Genomic DNA, 18,609 nt, shown 5'->3' with positions numbered 1-18,609 from the left:
GATCTCCGTTTTATCCCTGTTAAGACATAGTCCATTTGCTGGCATCCATGTCTGAATGGCTGCGTAGATGTTAGGGCGGCAGCATCTTGTGCATAGGAGCCGGTGAGTGGGAGTAGGACTTGGGTGTCATCGGCACAGTTAGTGTAGGCTACGCCACGATCATCCAAGTCCTTGAAGAGGGGAAAGGTGAAAATATTGTACAGCGTGGGGGCTGTGCAGGAACCTTGCAGGACACCACAGAGTAGAGTGGTGGGTGCTGCGAATGCATGGTCTAAGAAGACCCTCATGTGTCAACCCTTGAGAAAGGAGGAGATCCAAGCTGTGGCTTCGGTGGAGAAGTGAGCAGCATTTATAAGGTGTTTGCACAGGCCGTCATGATCCATGAGATCAAAGGCCGCCGACAGCTCCAGTAGGACGAGAAGTGCCGGTTGGCCTTTGTCGACTAGATTGTACAGTTGGCTCTTAAGATCCAATAGGGCCAACTCAGTGCCATGTCCTGGTCGGAAGCCCGACTGCCTCTTGCCTAGGATGTTGTTCGATTCAAGGAATGTTGAAATTGGGTGTAGGCAACTTTGTCCAATATTTTTAGAAGGCATGGGGTGGTGATTGGTCTGTAGTTATTGGGAGATTCAGGGTATAGACTGGGCTTTTTGATTAATGGGCGAACCCAGACTTCCTTAAGGCTGGCGGGGACTGAGTTAGACTTAAACGAGGCATTGATGAAGGATATCAGAAATGGGGCAAGGAAATCTGCAAAATCTTTAAGGTGGCAGAGCAGGCATCACCTTTGCAATTAGAGGGTTTGATTCTCTCGATGATGTCCCGTACCTCTGACTCTGTTACCTCCCTAAAGGAGAAGAGCGTTTTGGCTGCAGTGGCTGCATTAGGATCGGGCAGGCCTTCATTTGTACATTGGACGCGGGGGCGGCATTTTTTGGAAAGAAAGTTGCAGTGGTCGTTGATTTTCTTTTGAAGGCGTTCCATTTTGCTAATCATTGCTTTTTGAACGCTGGTGCTCCAGGACACGTCTTTGATGACTGTGTGTGTTGGTGACCGGTGAGGCCTGTTCTTTAAATATTAGATTCAGAGGTTGCATTGGTGACCCTGTCATTTTAGGATGTTGACTTTTTGTATTGCTTTGCTAGGGTTTTGTAGAAGTCTAGAGTAGATGGCTGTGGTGTCTTTAGCCAGCTGTTTAATGCTGGGCGTTTGCGGGAGTGAAGTTCCTTGAGTTCGTTGGAAAACTAAAGTTGGAATGTTCCTTTTTTTTTATAGCTTTTTTTTTATCTCCAAAGGGGCAATGGCATCCACAGCTTTACTGCTTTACTGAGAGTAGTATTATTTCCGCTAGCACAGCGGGGTCTGAAGAGAGTGGGAGTGGGAGCTGGAGGGCTGGGTTGTTTAGACATGGGAGGTTCTTGTCTGGTTAGATTGCGCGCGCTTCTAGCCAGAGCAGGTGGGACAGACATCAGCATAGCTTTAGCTATATTGGAAGTGGGAATGAGGAAGTGGATACAGTGGTGATCGGTCCATGGGGACGGAGTATTAGAGCTGATATCTACACCACAGCTTTGATCTGCAACCCAATATAGGGTGCGCCCTTTACAGTGGGTAGGATTGTCAATTTTCTGCTGTAAGGCCAATTCAAGTAGGCCCTTAGCTAACGCTTTGCCATATTATCTTTTGGGTCATTGAATCCCAAGTTGAAATCCCCTAGAAGGATGGCTTTGGTGGATGCTTTTAGATTACCACCAAGGAGGTGGTTGTATGAGAATCGAGATAAGGTTAAAAAGTTATATTGTCTATCTAGGGAAGCAATCGGTGCCGATTCAGACGTAGACAGAAAATATTGGAGAGATAAAGGTTTTGAGCGGCGATTGTTGGAGCGCACTCATATTTGTTGTTTTTATAAAAGGTATCTTGTGAACACTGGTAAGTATTGACAGTCAAATGAATTGTCACAGTGGGAAACATTACTCCTCTGATGCATTTATGTAAGACGTTGCCAAAGCACATGCCCAAGCTCAAACAGTATAGTGCGGAGTGGGTGAAAGGCACGGCAGATAAGATGTTCATGCCATGGCCAGAAGGGGGATCACTGTCGAAAGTAGTATTGCAACACATGACCACATACTTGCACGCTGTGTACACGGGAAAGAAGTTAGAAAAATGGTTAGCTATTTTAGAGCTTTGTAAAATGTACCAGGAAGAGAGGGAGGATCCGCCACCAAGAGTGGATGCTTCATCAATACAAGGAAGAAGGTGTCGAGCCTTCTGCTCCCCTTACCTCGAAGTAAACGGCGATAGTACGGAAGACGTAGGATTGTATCCTTTATAGGAACTGTAAGCGGCAACAGGATATAGTAATCAGATATATGAACCGCCTGCTTGTAGCAGTGACGACAGTCCCGAGGAGAGTAAGAGGAAAAAGGAGATCTTTAAGATCTTTCAGGTCAAAGGGGAGAAAAGTGAGTGATCGAATAGATCAACAGAGATAGAACGAGAGATTTAGAGATGGAAAGGAGAGAAGGATAAAGCCGAAGAGGTAATGCTTGCACAGAACAAGTGGATGGGAGGACAGATATTGCTCAACCTAGATAGAAAGAGCATCGAGGAAGTAGGGCAAAGAGAAGATCAGGACGAACAGGATAGAAAAAACGAGAAAAAAGGTTGAAAAGATGAGCATAAAAGAAAAAGCAGACAGTGGCGAGAACAGATGTATCAGGAGGAGCAACAAAGGAGAAGAAAGGGCAGAGGAGCAAAGGAAGCAGGAAAACAGGCAGAAAGCAATGGAAGAATGGGATAGACAAGAAAGGAAAAGAGAAGATGAGGAAGCACAGAAATTAAAGGATAGAAGAATACAAAGATGAAAAGAAGAGACAGAAAGGATAGCAGGGGCCAGGAGAGAGGAGATAAGACAGGAAAAGTAAAGAGTTAGATGGCGAAGTGAGAAAGCGAAGAGAATTAGAAAGGAGCTAATGGACCCAAGTCCAGCAATACAATGGGGCAATATAGAGGAGTTCTTCCGTTACAGGGAGCAACGTCAGGGCCATCTAGAGCAGTCTTAGAAGAGAATTTTGATATAGGAAGCATCAGAGACAGGCTTGATAAAGCCTATCAAGAGTTAAGGGAAGGTAATAAATCAGGAAGCCAAGGGAAAGGAGATCACACGTCGGTCTTCCAATCACGAAGCAAAGATGAAAATCCGCTCAGTCTTGAGCATAGATCCTTGTATTTAAGCAGACTGATCTTAGATAAGGGTGAAGGGGACGGGAGTCGCACTAGTTGGGGACTAGTTATGTCAGACAGAGAAAGAGAATCCTTCCATGAGGAGGAGGGAGTAGGTGCATGTGCCCCCGAGGTAAGCCTGCATAAAGAGGTCTGGGAATCCCTCTACCGGCACAAACACGACCCATTGACCTGTTCTTGGGTGGCTGGCCCCCAGGAGAGTCTCAACAACGCTTTAGCTTACTGTGCTTTTCACAGAGGAGAGATTTCCATAGGCATATCAGTCTTTGTCCCACCCGAAGGTAGTCCAGCACCGAAATGCTAGGCAAATCTCTGAACAAGAGTACCAACAGCAACCCCAGATACGTGTCTCGGCCTAGTGGGGGCTTTATCACTGAGGTGGAGCTGTGCTTCTCTGAGCACAGTGAACAAGTGGTCCACGTGATGCCCAGAGTACAGCAAAAATTTTAGGAAATTAACAACGTGATTATTTCACATTTATGACCGCTAGTATCTCTCTCATTGCAGATCAACTCAAGCGCCAGGTCTCAGAACACAGATGAATACCATTCAGCAACCAGATCTTCAGTACTATTATCGGTGCTGAAGCTCTTTTATGGAGACACTGGGTTGATATAAAACTTCACTAGGAATTGGCATGAGCCAAGGTTTGATGGCCCACATATAGTTGAGAAGATTACTCCCTCAGCAGTAAAGGTTCAAGGCAGACTAGCTTGAATCCACCAGAACGACTTCAAGCTCTACACCGGCGAGGCCACAGCACTCCCAGCTATCAATCCAGAAGCAAGACAAGAAGAAGGATGTCAGCGTGTGCAGACTCGATCGATGGCAAAGAAGGACAATAAACCAACGGATTAATAAATGCAGATATGCATTTGGACTGTGGATTGGACACTCCTTATAGATATATAGTAGGTGTGCAATCATGTTGCTTGAGCCACAGGAATCTTGAGAATGAACCGTAGAGAAATGCTGATATATCGGGATTATGCTTAAATGACAACACTTGGTTAAGAAGTGGATACGTGAACAGTACCCAGAATTGTTTCTCACTGAGTATTTGTTTGGCTGATTTTATTTTATAGCAATTGTGGGACATGCAGAAGGACAATGCGTAGATCACTGGTCGAAGGTTACAAAGTTACTGACATGGGTTGATGATAAAGAAGGACTGTTGCAGATAATATCTCGGGCAAATACATCCTTGTGTTTCAGAAATAATGCCACAAGGAAAGTTGGAGAGAATCATCAGTGTGGCCGAATTTTCGATGTACCAGGTATGAAGGATGGAACAGTAATTCTAATGGACCACTATTGGGCTTGTGGGTCCAGAGCCTACATGAAGCTGCCCAAGGACTGGGGAGGGATGTGTTCTATAGCACTTATTCATGTTCCAGCATTAGTGATTACGAAGAGGGACCTGAACATTGGAGACTTTCCAAAGGCAGATGCCGATTTGAAGAGGAGATCATTCGAATTTCTCAACTGAACAAAGAGGGAGAATTACTTTTCAGCTAAATCGATAGAAGCCTTTGATGCTATTCCATACGAGCATAGATTGTTCAGCCAGACTTCTGCAATCTTCACGACCATCTTTATGCCAGAATCCAGACAATGGCGAATGCTAAGTGGTTACAGATCGCTCGCTGGGAGCTGCTGCAGATGATCAACACTACCATAAAGGGATTCAATGCATCAGGGAGGAATTGAGGGCCATAGGATTGATGACCCTCTAGAACAGATATGTCCTTGATATGATCATAGCGATGGATGGAGGAGTTTGTGCCAAAATCGGAGAATCATGTTGCACGTTCATACCTTCTCGTGATGATGAGAATGGGACCTTGACAGGGGCCATAACGTTGCTGACTAAGCTGCACAACAAGATAGTAGACGAGATAGAAGATATAGCAGATGACAGCTAGTTCGTGTCCATCTTCTCATGGGTTCCACAACGGATGGAAAATATCTTCAAGCTCTTGGGAGCAGTATTGGTGATGATAATGTTTGGATTCTGTGTGATTAGACTTATAATCGCACAACGCAAGAAGACAGCAAAGAAAGCAGTAGGTATGAAGATCATGATTAATGTCGAGTCAGGGTTTGGACCCAAGGGATTGATTGACCAAGAGATCAGAAAATATGTAGAAGCCAGCATCTTAGCACCTGGGGGAACAAATTTCTTACATCCAAGGAACCACAGGAAGTATGTGGGGCGATGGATTTACTGTAATCCAAAGGGAGAGTGCAGTCACATGACCTGGATTGTTGATGAAAATGTAAAATCAGCAGGATCCTTGAAGGGAGTAGAGAAAATCTGGACTCCGAAGAAGCACTTTTTCAAGAGAGAATACCAGGATGTGGAGACTGGTGAAAGAGTGGTCGATGACTCAACCAGAGGGGGGAGTGTAGAGGAAAAGCTGAATGCCTCTACAGGAAGTCCCGCCGCCATCTTGCCTATATGCTGGAAACCGTAAATTGCGACAAGTTCAATGCTGGTGATGTTGCATATTCCACAGAGCGTCTTCGAGAAAAGGTATTCATTACGAAAACCCTATGTGATGCACCCTCGCAGAGATGGCAATCTCTTGGAGGAAATCCCTAAAGGAATATTAAGATGAGAGGAAAAGAGTCTGGTGACATCACAAGAAATGAGCGTGACGCACTGAGAAGGATGGTCAAAGAAAAAGATGCATAGACCTTATAGAATCTGATGACGAAGTAAAGAATCGAGTGAACTTTTATATGCGGAATGAAGATTGCACATGTGAAGAGCACTGCAGAAAATGCAAGCCGTTTTATAACTGTACAGATGCTGTAAACGCAAGTAGACCAAGTGATCATAAAGGCTAGCTATACGGAGTGAGTAGATTGCAGGCGATGCCGACAATATATAGAATTCTGGACATCAATGTCACATATTTAGTAAGCTCAGACCCGTGAAGAAAGAAGGATCAGAGGGCTGTGTCGCAGTAAAAAAAGAAGCTGACTATCGAGGAAAGGCCTGGAATAGCTGTCTGGTCTGGTGTCAAAGGATGAAGCAGCCAAGAACTGGTTATCTATCCTTGAAGAAAGAGTGAATGTGAGAAACTGAATCAGCCCTTGTTAAGGTGCAAGAAAGAACACCATGAGTGCCAAGTTTAGTCTCCTGGCACGTGAGCCAAGTATGAAAATAGGAGTGGATGTACTGACCTGAGCTACGATAAGAATGTGCCCATACTCCCTTTTATTCTCAGGAGCAGTGATACTTAGCAAGGCCAAGTTCAAAGACAATCTGAATGACAGAAGGCATGAGCGATGAGAGATGTTGGGCTAATTGGGTGGGAAGACACGGTCAAGTCCACCCACCAGCAACTGGTGTACCAGCTTACATGCTGCTAGTGAATCGAATGTTCCAGAAGGGCACAAGCGTCCCAACCAATTATAGAAGGCCATATAGCAAAGGGCCTTATAGTTTGATAGCCAATGGTGTACTGAGCATTTAGTAACGGATGAGGAGGACTTGCACTAGGGGTGGGCATAACTTTCCACCTGACTGTAGGGACCCAATCACAACCCGATCCCTTAAAGAAAGTATACATAGATGTTCCCCTTGAGCCCATCACAATCTCCTGTAGGTTTTCTTAGTTTGCAACGTAGTAGGATGTCACTTATGATGTATTTTTACTTAAGTGTGTTTTTTATGCAAAATGATTGAGAGTGCAATTGAATGTACGTTGATGTCCGTTGTAACTGCCTGTGACAATTAAAAATAATAAAAACAGTCGGCAGAGACATTTTGCCAACTTCCTGAGTCGGTCTTATTATTTGGTGTAAGAGTTATTCTGCATCCTCATCCTTGTATGGGGTGTTACTGATTTAAAAGGGCCCATCCGTGGGTTCAATGGGATACGCCGGTGTACCCATTTTCAATCCCAAGAAACCCCTAAAATATGCTCCTAGGGAAGAGAAGAAACAGACCCCGAAAATCCACAAAACCCCATCCATAACCAACTGCACTATTTTAAACACTCATCATCCCCTCTTATTTGCCCCTAATTGTTATCCAGACCAAGAGGTGCATGTACTGATATCCTCTTCTGAGCCGAGTAGGAAGGGGTGGAAGACATACGGTTGTATAAATTGTTCCCCAGAAGTAAAGTATCCCGTTTTTCTCAATGAACCTCCTACCCAACATTCCCTCCCATTACATCACTGCAGACTGTCCCCTTTTCCCTTTGACAAAACCTGGCTGCTCTGCTAAAACACAGCAAAATCCAACTGAGGCACTTTTTCATGTCTATCAATGTCCCATTAAGAAGGACAGGCAAAGTCAGGCACTGAATACAGAACAAACACACCCGAGGACTGTTAACACACCACAGGTGTATAAAAGGAGTGAGACAGAGAAACAGAATGAGCGAGCTGGAGTCCAAGGAGGTCTACGTGTCGGAGTATGAGAGCACAGGTGAATTGAGATTCCCAGAGAACCCGAGACCTGCTGGTGGAGAACGGAGGGCCGAGACGCTGAGAGCCTATGGTGTAAAAGGGCTAACAAAAGCATGGCGAGGGAGCCGTGTCTCCAAGGAGCCACAAGGGGGTTAAGTGCAAGGCTGCTCTCCTGAGTGAAGTTCATGGAAGGGTCAGAGAAGCCGCACAGGATAGTTGGAGGGGCTGGAGAGGTGCCCTTAGTCTTCAGTCGATAGACCACAACAGTGACATTAAAGAAAACACAACCAGGGAGGTCAAAGCCAGAGGGGAACCCAGTTGATGATAGCAGCAAGTCGCGAAGTATCAAATATTGCAAGCAGTAAGATAATTACAAGGTTGAGCGTAGAATAAGAAGTGCGCTGAAGAGGAAAGCTTTGATTGTCCGTTGTGAAAGTTGAAAGGCGAGAGAAACAAAGAACGTTTGCGTGTACATTAACACGTGGTGAAAGGAGTTCTAGTGAACAGAGACATTGTGTACAGGAGTGATGTTCACAGAGAGAGCGAATATGGAAGCAAGTGATGGGGGGGCTATGCTTGAGGAAAAAGGCACGCCGAGTACCCGTGAAAACTTGAGGAAGGTACCGGGGGCATAATATTGAGAAAAGCTGAACTTGAAATGTAAAAAGGTGCCGGGGGCACGCTGATGAAGGTAAGCCAAAATTGCAAAAAGGTGCCGGGGGCACAATGAGAAGAGAAAACTGAAAGAGAGGCCTAAGTATCAGAGTGGTCCCACACAGGGCCAAAAGTACTGTGTGTTCATCTAAAGTCTCTGATATGTTACACTGCTGAATAACAGCGAGGAGAGCCAAGGTATCAGAGTGGTGCCGGCTGAGGAGGAATACTGGGCATTGTCAAAAGGCTCTGCTACACCAATGTACCAACCTGTTGTGAAGTGTGAAAGTCTTGTAAACTATTGATGAGTAGCAGACTTCCTGAGGAGAGGTGACAGAGGAATTGTTACCTAAAGAACTTTGAACTTGTGCGACCAGAACTGTTTGAACTTTGTAATACAGTGCCTTTGAAAGTCGAAGAACGCGTGCTGAATCCTAAGTGGCTCAAGACTTGGGCAGGGAGCTTTGGACCAGCTCCAATACTAGCCTGACCTTTACTTTGAAGCGCCCTTTTTATTTATTCCAACCCCATGCACATTGTATTAGAGGGTGAGGGCAAGCATAGGTTTAACACCGACACTTTTGTTTTGACTACATTGACTGACTTTGGACTTATATTTTTGTTGATGGTCGAGACTACTCCCATTATAGACGTAGGGCAAGTTAGACAGTCTCCAAACCCCTTTTCTTTATAAAATAAAGGTTTTCATAAACTTGAATCAATCATTGTGTCTGTGTTTCTTGCATGATACCATGCCCGTGCTTACTTGCCACTCTGTTGTGTAAATGTGTATATTTTTGCCTGTTTTCTGTGATCGACTAGCTTGTGATGGCCCCCTTGCAACAGCCAAGCACAGATGCGTGATCTTTCTTTATGGTCAAAATTATTCAATACTATGAGGGACCCCTTAAACGGTAGTTCTATATATAGAAGAAGTTACCCATCAGCTTGTGGTCACGGCTTCTAGTCACCAGGTAAGCCACTTCAACTTGCCAAGGTTTATCTGCCAACAAATTAGCTGCATATCTCACCGGGACGTGCAGAGTAACGCCCACTTCAACAGACTAGAATGGTTATGAGGGTGGTCCAGAACACATGGCAGGGTCCTCAGATCCAAATCATCTCCAGCCTGACTCGGTCATGTGCTCACAGAGCAGTGCAGCACTCTGCTTTCAAATGCTCACAGGATGTCTGTGGAGTCTCTGCTCTCCAGAACAGAGAGCGATGAGAACTCACAACACATGAATGTAGCAAATGCAGTGCATCAAGGGTCACAGAATCTGGGCCTCAGCCATGCCCTCATACAGTAGCGCTCTCATGGCCTCTCCTCCCCTACACACCACTGGAGGAGGCCGGATTGAAACCCCTCATGGCCTCTCCTCCCCTACACACATTGAAACCCCTGACACAGAGATTGATGCTCCTCTGGGCACCACGCACAGGAGCAAACCCGCAGTTGGCTGAAGCTGACAGTTCTAGGATTTCTCTTCTAAGGTCTTAGAGAGGGTTAATTACCAAATTTAGAGGTTCTTTCATTAAGCGTAGCAGTAGTCACTAACTGAACTATCCTAGGAAGCAGCCATCTTACTGGCCGTTCAGCACCACCCCACAAGATTTTTCTCTTTAAAAAGGCAGCAGTAGGTGGCCCAGGAAAAGACAATGTACACATTTGATTGCCAAGGTCCTGCCAAATGAGGTACTGTATCTAGTAGGTTCCATGTGATAATGTCCTTGCAAAAAGGCTATGTGGCAAAAATGTTGTAGCAAAAAGGAAACTCCGTTTTAAAAATCAATTAAAAACTGTCCCCCCAAGGGAAGCACGAGACAGCCCTGCTCCCCTTACAAATGGTCACCACGCCATATACGTATGGCGACCATTTCTGTGGGGGTAATACCGGATACCATCTAGTACACGGTCAGATTCCTAGTTTGTTGCAGTGCAGAACCCATATCATGCCTATCGGGTACTACCAACATCTAAATAAATCTTTTTGAAGCATTCTATCCTCTCGGCGCATTTGACAGGGGGTATTGATGTGTAGGGGCTGTAAACTGCCCTTTAGTGGAGCAGCATTATGCAATTAAAAATATGACAGAAAAGCAAAGTCCAATCCACAAAGTCCATCAGAAAACTGGGAGCAGAGCATGGTAAGCAGCTTTTCATCTTTGAAGGGCAAGGTCACATGCATGTCCCGCTATACATGTGTGGCAATGCACATCCTCACTTTTAGATAAAAACGGCTTATGAATCAATTGTTGAACCTGCAACAAAATTGTGCTTGGGTTGTTTGAGGTAGGGATGAGATTGAGGAGAGCCTTGCATAAAAGTCATCACATTCTGGCCACTGCAATTTAAAATATATTTGTTAGGATAAGTGTTTAACATAACTTCTAAGTGAAAGGTGGGTTTCCGATGGCCTCAAATAACAAAAATAGCACAACAATAAGACAAGAATAATGTAACCACACTCATTGAAAGCAATTATTTAAGAAACAAAAACAAGCTTTTGCATCACTGAATTAAGAACAGGCCCCATATCGTGGGATCATCTCTATGGATCATCTCTATCCAGCGCTGGCTTTTTATCAAGCAAGGTTTGTGACTTGCAGGCGTATACTTTTAAATGTGTACTCACCACTAGCCTTTAACTAGTGATAATTGACCTTTGGAGAGTGATACATGTGCTGTGTCTAAGTGTAGATTTGAGGTGGCAAGTGACTTCATGGCTGGCTAGTAGCTTGCAAAATTGCATGTTTACCCTTGCTTCTGATAAAAAAAGTACTTTCAAGTGTTGAATGTAGTTTAACAAAAGCACAGGATTGGAAACAGATGATTCTGATGCTACAGGCCAGTTTACAGCTGGTTTATCATTTTTGAGCAATAAAGACAGATACCTAGGGACCCTAAAGCCAGCCCTGCAGTCCGTGCATTTAGGTAAATTTGGGACTTGCTTAACAGTGACTAATGCTCAAGACACACGTTGTTCATCCTGAAACAAGTCAGTTCCCCAGACCCTTCCAACACATAATGAATGTAAAATAACCTTCAGTATGTCATATTCTGAATGATCTGCTGCCACCTCAACTATTCACAAAAACCGTTTGAGCGCTGCAGCCTCACAGTATACCTTGCCGTCTGTATTTTCCACATGTCTCCTTTTCATCTCCAAGTGATGAGGGAAAGGAAATTAAAGATGGAAGCGCCCTCTAGGAGGGTAAGGAGATGTGGAGTGCTTGTGAGCAGCAGCGAGTGCAGGTGGTAGGTTGAGTGGGTGTGTGGGAAGGCCAAAGAGGGCATGCAGGGGAAATAGTCAAGTGTAGAAGACTGGCAGTCACTGTCGTTGTAAGGCCACCAAGGAGGGGCACAGCAATGAACCCCTTTAGAAAAATGTGTACTAATAGCAGTATAAAGAGACATCAATCAGGAAAAACAGAGGGGGGGAGGGAGAAGTGTCAGGAAAATGTGCGTTTGTGATGAGACATGCAAATCGAAAGTGCAACAGGAGGGAAGCCAGGAAAAACTATCGGTAAGTTGCAAGTCGGCAGTGCCACCTACAAACGACCCATCACCAGAGGGTTATTCTTCCTTATGATGAATTTATCTTATGTGATAATGTTTTGTGCAACTCCAGTAACCCACCGACACTTACCATGCTCTCTCCTGGGGATCACTCAGCACATCATATGCTGCCTGGATTAACTTGAATTGTTCCGCTGCGTCTTCTGCACTGTCAAGGTTTTTATCTGCAGGACAAACATATATTGTACTACCCTACATTTAATTACACTTTAGTATACATTGAAAGCTATCTGTATAGTGCGTTTGATCGAGATCATTAAAATTGACACAGCACTTTATTGGTGACTGTATAATACACATGGCCTATGAATCACAACATTAAAAGACTAAAAAAAAAAGGAGTCACATCTTAAATAGTCAAAATTAGGATTGGGGTAAATTATTCTGATCCAGACAAAATTCCCTATGGAGACATTTCTTTAGAAACTTATGTCTATAGCAGGTCTCGGAAAATCGTGCTAGACTTGTAGGTCGAATAGTGTGTCTACTCCACCTAAGAGAAATGTACTAAAACCATACATTGAATGGCATAAACTTTTTTTTATTGAAAAAAATGCTGTTAGGGAGAATTCTCATTTCTGTGCTAATTCCCTTCAACCTTAGAGAACCCCAGTTATTTTGCTGGATTTAGCACTTTTTAATTTAAACCCTGGAGTGAGTGAGACCTTTTTCTTACTCTTACTCTCTCATGTGTTTTGGCCTGATTTGGATAATGTGTTTTCACTGTTTTTGGAGCCTAACCAACTCCATAGGCGTTTGCTTTTTGTATGGTGACACACACCACCTTCAGTGCAGTGTCACAGAGAAATCTTTTCAGATTTCTCATAAGGTTTAAGTACCTTTTCTTGTGTGAACTACAGTTCCCAAGAATAGTAAAGTGACATTGACTTTACTTACCTTTTCTTTTTGTAAGTCCAGCACACACCATTTTATGTGGAGTGCTGGGAAGGTTACCTAGTAGTCCCTTATCCTACTTTCTAATGTAACATTTTTATGTTACCCTCACTACTTTAAATGGTTGGTGGCAGTGGCTTAATTTTTCCTGCTATCAATATGAAAGGAATCCCGGTGTGCAATTTACAAGCAAACCAGGTGCAGCCTCTATCTAATCCCAGGAAGTAGAATCAACAAAATCACATTGAGATAGAGACTAACTGTTAACAGTTAAAAATACTCATGGAGTTGTTACTGATCCATCTGTTTACATAAAATGAATTTATTCTATATCACAAAGAATTATACAGACACGCACACAATTTAAAATTACAAAGCATAGGTGTTGGTACAACGGTATGTGGAAGTGAAATCAAGTATTTGGTTAGGTCAACACTTAGTAGACATAGTAGAGAGTTTGTTTCAACAATATCAGAACTCAATGGTCAAATTATTGCTTAGTACTTTCTTAGTGTAGCCCTTGAGTGTTACTACACAGGTTAGGATCTCGACATGTTTCTGTTCTGGTCTACTCAATAGTTGAACATTCTTCAGGAATATTTCACCCAGCTAGTTCCTAATGTAATAATGCTACCGGTTGTTCGATATCGATGCTTCTTGTAAATGTCATTGACCTGTCAATATGAAAAACAAATGAAAGTAGAGTAAGCTATTATTGCTGTGAATCTACTTTAGTTCTATTGATGAACAGTGAACAGAAGTAAACAGGTAATAATTACCTGCACTTGTTCAGCGGGCGTGCGCAACACTGTAGAGAGTTGTTGGAGGAGAAGAGGATGGTCCTGGTAGTTGCCCACTGCAAGTAAAGCATAATGAATTGCTTTAGCATTCGTCTAGCTAGTCCGGAGAAAGACACCAGACTTCGGTCAGGATTCACAACATGTCAATGGGGAAGTTTCAGAATTACATACCTTCTGTTTGAGTCAAAGGAATACAGCTCTAAAACATTTGCACCCTCGGGGTGTTCCAATTAGCTGATGTGTTCTGTCCTGGGTGCCTTCTGGTTGGCCTGTCTTCCAGGAGGGATGATCCCTAGGGGGAGGCATTATTGATGTGTCTTAATAGATGTTGAGACCCTTATTGTAAACGTTAGCGCAAATTGTGGTTTCCAGCAGGCAGAAATTGAGATTACCTTTAGAGGGTAGCAGTGAGCGCATGTATCCATTCACGCAGTATCAGAACGCTCTTCTAACCATAGTGTGTTCATATTCAAAAGATTTGTCTCAAGCTGGTCGATGCTGTAAAGATGTAAAAGTGCGTGTCATTGCTTGTTCTAGCGTACAAATTACTATTAGCGATGTAGCGGTTTCGGAATTGTAACATGCCGAATGTTAGTAATTACCGTTAGAGAATGTATTTTCGTGCACGGCTCTGCTGGGATTGGGTGTCCGATGAGTCCGTATCTCTCCCGCTCGTTGAGTTGTCCAGTTGTGCTTCTAATCAAACGCTCCATGTCTTTAAAGGGTTTCCCCCTCTGCCCTGCCGGACCGACTAAATAACAATCAATTAAAACAAAACTATAAACGAGATCCTTACCCTCCTACCCCCCCTTCCCACCTAACCGAGGTTCCATCTCTACAAGTTCTCTGTGTATTACTGGTCTGCTCTATTTGAGGTCTCTGGAGCATTTTATGTGTATATTCAAGCTCTGGTAATTTGGCTCCCCCTAACTTTCTCAATATCCTATAGATCTATTCACCCATCGTCCGGGGTTGTAGGGACCTCGGACTCCCAACTATATAAGAGTGCACTCTATTCCTCTCTAAATTACTCAAAGTTATTGTTAACAACTGCTGTCAGTTTTTCCATCACCATCATTGTGTGCACTTTTTGTTCCCAACCTCCTTTGATGGGAGGTGTTCATCTTTCCAGCGATTGAGCGATAGGGCCAGCCGTCCTGCTTGAAGCATTGCTTCCCACAGTTTGGGGAGCCTATGCTCGGACCCCCAAGAGCATCTGCAACAGGTCTAAACTCAAGTGAATCCCTGTAATGTCCTTCATCCAACTCAGCACTTAATCCCAGAACACCTTAACCTTCGGGCATCGTCACCATATGTGAGAAAGGGATCCTACCTGGCGACATTTCCTGGGACACAAAGGTGCGGACCATGCAAACATTCTCGATAGCCTCAATGGATCTCTGTGCCATCCCACCAACATTTTATAATTATGCTCCATCGTAGAGGTTAACAGGTTGCTATGGAAGGTAACTCTATACATTTTCGCCCAGTCCTCCTCTGAAATATCTTCCCAACTAGGTCAACCCGGTATCCCTGGAAAGCGAGTCTCCCCGCCAGGGATGACAGATTCATAGCTCTATACAGTTTAGATAGGATGCCTTTTCTTGAGCATGATAGGGCAAGGGGATTTCTCAAAGATAGTAAGCTCCCTTGCCGCCAAACCTCTCCATTTCGGATCAGTCAGTGTTCTCTTATCACAGATATATTTGAACATGGAGATTAGGTCCTTCCCCAGAACCTGCTGACTCGATTCCATATTCAGTAACGCCCCTTCCTTAAGTAATTGACCTACTCTCTCAAGGTCCAGGTCCGACTATCTCTGCGAGTGATGCAGTCTCAGATTCACCAAACTGAATAGGGGGATGGGGGCACCCACACCGAGGACAAGGACGAGGGCAAAGATGAGAAGGTGCGGTTACTCCCACTATCTTGCCAGACCGACCAATGTAGTGTGAGATCGCAATCGCTCTGGGTTGGACCTGAGCGGAGCCCAGAGATAATCCCTGTCCTTCAATGGGTGGACCACCAGATCTTCAATATACGCCCAGTACGTTTTTGTGTCCTCCCTCATATGGTCCAACATTACACACAATTGAGCTGCTTTATAGTACAGCCGGAAATCTGGAAGTCCAAACCCGCCTCTATCTCAGCATTGCCATTTTCACCCTCAGGGTCTTATTCTGCCAGATAAACCTGCAGACCTCTCCCTCTAGGTCAAGAAAAAAAAAATCTTTCCAGGATCTGTCTCGGGATTGACGTAAATAAATACAGAAGGCTTGGGAATACGTTAATTCGGCTGTATCACATCAATATTAACAAGTCCACCTTTACAAATCTTCTTTGAGCTGTTCCAAGAAAGCGTAGTCATTTATTTTCACTGTCTCTCCAAAGTCTCTTGTAATTCAGATCTCCAGGTAACGGAATGCTTTTATGTTCTATCCTCAAGCCCAAGTATCTCTTCCGCAGATTTAATAGGGGACTCTGCATTTGAATTGGCATGATGCATGATTTCTGCACATTCATTTTTAGACCAGGCAGTTGGCCTTAGTCCGAGATTTGTTCCATTAAAGCCAGGAGTGACTGCTGTACATTTGTGAGATATCCCAGTATATCGCTTGCAAATAGCGATAATTTACATTCGATCTCTCAGCTAGCTATCCCTTTAATATGTGGTTTGCGCATATTGCAACCGCCAAGGGTTCCATGGTCAGGGCACATATCAGTGGGGATAGGGGGCAGCCTTGTCTCGTACCCCTTGTTAATCTAAATACCTCAGAGAGACCTCCATTTACTTGGACCCTTGCCCTGGAGCTACGATACAGCACCAAAACCCATCTTCCCCAGGACCTTCATCATAAAGGGCCCCTCCACCCTGTCAAAAGCTTTCTCCGAGTCTAGAGATATCAAGCAGTCCTCTTGGTCCCCCATTTGAACAATATGGATCAGATCCATAGTTTTCTGAATATTGTCTGACCCCTGTTAGAAACCTGTAGGTGTCTCCCTGTCTAATTCCCGGAGATCTGTCATCCAGGTGGCCAGGCACAGCCATCGCTTTTGGATCCAGTTCCTGGGTGTGGACCAGTGCAGGAGGATCACCTGGATGGGGGGGTCCTTGGGGAGTGGGACACCGACGGGTGAGACATGGTATCCCCCTTCTTTGCACACAGTTTCCCCATCCTCTTCCGTAGGACATTCAAAAACACTGCCGCACCCCGTTTTCTCCAACAAACACTTTCACAAAACACGAAAGACAACGGACTAACACCAGAGCAGTTTACCCGAAGTGTCCCAATGCCAGGATCAGGCAAAGTCAAGCAATTGGCCAAAATCACACACACCTGACAGCCCTTTCCTTTCCCCACAGGGATAAAAGGTAGAGAAAAAGAGCACAGTACAAGCAAGGCAGACCGCACGACAAGACAGCTATCCAGGCCTGGCAGTTCAAAAGCAGAAGAAAGACAACGAATATCGAGATGCTAACAAGGAGAGACACGACCTTGCCCTTTTCGACGCAGACCCGCAAAACCTCTGCAGAAGGAATCGTAAGACCGAGGACAATAGTCCAAGTGCGTTGCAGCTGCTGGCAACGGTACACGGGGTGTGCCTATGCCGAGGGAGCGAGGGAAACTCAGCAACCGTGGTACTGGCCTTGACTTTAGATGCAAGGAAAGCCAAGCGGTTCATCACAGCCGGTGAGTGGAAGGGAAAGCCAATAAGAACCGAACTGTGTTGAATGAAAGTCGCAAAGTGGCCATTTGAAGAAAGTTCAAAGAACTGTGATTTGTAAAAGGGAAAACCAGCTGCAGAGGGAACCGGCACCACCTGGGTGCTAACTCGAGACACACTGGTAAATCCCATTTTGAGTAAAACTACTGATACCAGAACGCCGTAGGAGAGCCGCCAAGATAGGTCAAAGTGGTCATACACGAGGTCAAGCAAAATCCCTGCACAGTCGAAAACCTTTGACCTTAGAACTGTAGTGAAAGCTAAGGGAAGTGAATCCTGCATGTTGAACAATAGCACATGAACTGTGTTTCGTTGAGATTAGCAAGAGTGAAGCCGGCCGAGGGATGCTAATGGAATGGGGCGAAGTCTAAAAGGTCCATGAGGAATTGTTGGTGAAGATTTGTACAAGCAAGGAGCATTGCATTTGGGGCATGAAAATGAAAATGTAATGTAATCCATGGGTGGAAAGTCACCACCCAAAGCTCTCTGAGAAAAGAACTGCTTTGGATAAAGTTGTTGAACTCGACTTGCGAGGGGTCTGTGCCCAGAAGAGGGCGACCCAAGGATGAAGCCATCACCCAACGTACATTTGGAACAAACTTTTATTTTGTTTTACTGAGACATCAGGCCCTCAAAGGCAAGAGACTTTTCAAAGTGAAGAGACTTGGCCCTTGAGAACCTGATAGCTGAAAGCAAAATGTCGACTCATGCTGCAAAGGCTAGAGTGTGTGCTGTGCTCCAAAGTCCCAACTTGGCCCTGCTATAAATGTGACGAAGGGGGACCTCGAGGCAATCACATCCTGACTTTTCTTCTTTATTTTGAATACTCTATCCCACACTCTTGTATTTAGCGTGAAGAATTGGCAATAGGTTTTTCTTAGTATAGGCCCTTTTATTTTGACACAACGCCACTGGTACTGCCTTATTTTCATTTGATGGTTGACGCTTGCTCCCATCTTAGATTTAGGTTTAGTTTAGGCGTTTTTCCACCCTGCATTAACAGTTTATTAACACCCTTGAACTGTGATGACTTGTGTCTGTCTTTACCGTTGCCACCATGAGTTCCTTACACCCCTGCCTACCCCGGATAAGGTCCACCTGACCTCCCTTGGAACAATCTGGGCAGTCCTGTCTCTAGCCTCGTTCCAAGATCTTTGCAAGAATGTTCTCATTTCTGTTCAGAAGAGAAATGAGTCGGCAGGAGGGGCACTTCATGGGATCCTTTCCCTCCTTAAGGATGGCTATTATTTTTGCCATCAGCATTGTGTCGGGTAGAGC

At 44.6% G+C, this 18,609-nt stretch overlaps 1 protein-coding gene across 4 annotated transcripts in view; it reads right to left on the bottom strand.

The window, feature by feature from the left end:
- DNAJC21 (DnaJ heat shock protein family (Hsp40) member C21) overlaps positions 1–18,609 on the bottom strand; it is a 705,789-nt gene that overhangs the window by 665,436 nt on the left and 21,744 nt on the right. For all 4 annotated transcript variants that reach the window (XM_069627111.1, XM_069627112.1, XM_069627113.1 and 1 more), the window contains exon 2: positions 11,982–12,075. In XM_069627111.1, coding sequence (XP_069483212.1) covers positions 11,982–12,075 — 94 coding nt within the window. The remainder of the gene's footprint in view (positions 1–11,981; positions 12,076–18,609) is intronic.

The sequence above is a fragment of the Ambystoma mexicanum genome, chromosome 6p (genome assembly GCF_040938575.1).
Source record: "Ambystoma mexicanum isolate Mex_15411 chromosome 6p, UKY_AmexF1_1, whole genome shotgun sequence".
Classification (NCBI taxonomy): Eukaryota; Metazoa; Chordata; class Amphibia; order Caudata; family Ambystomatidae; genus Ambystoma; species Ambystoma mexicanum.
This window is presented reverse-complemented; position numbering and strand designations above follow the sequence as displayed.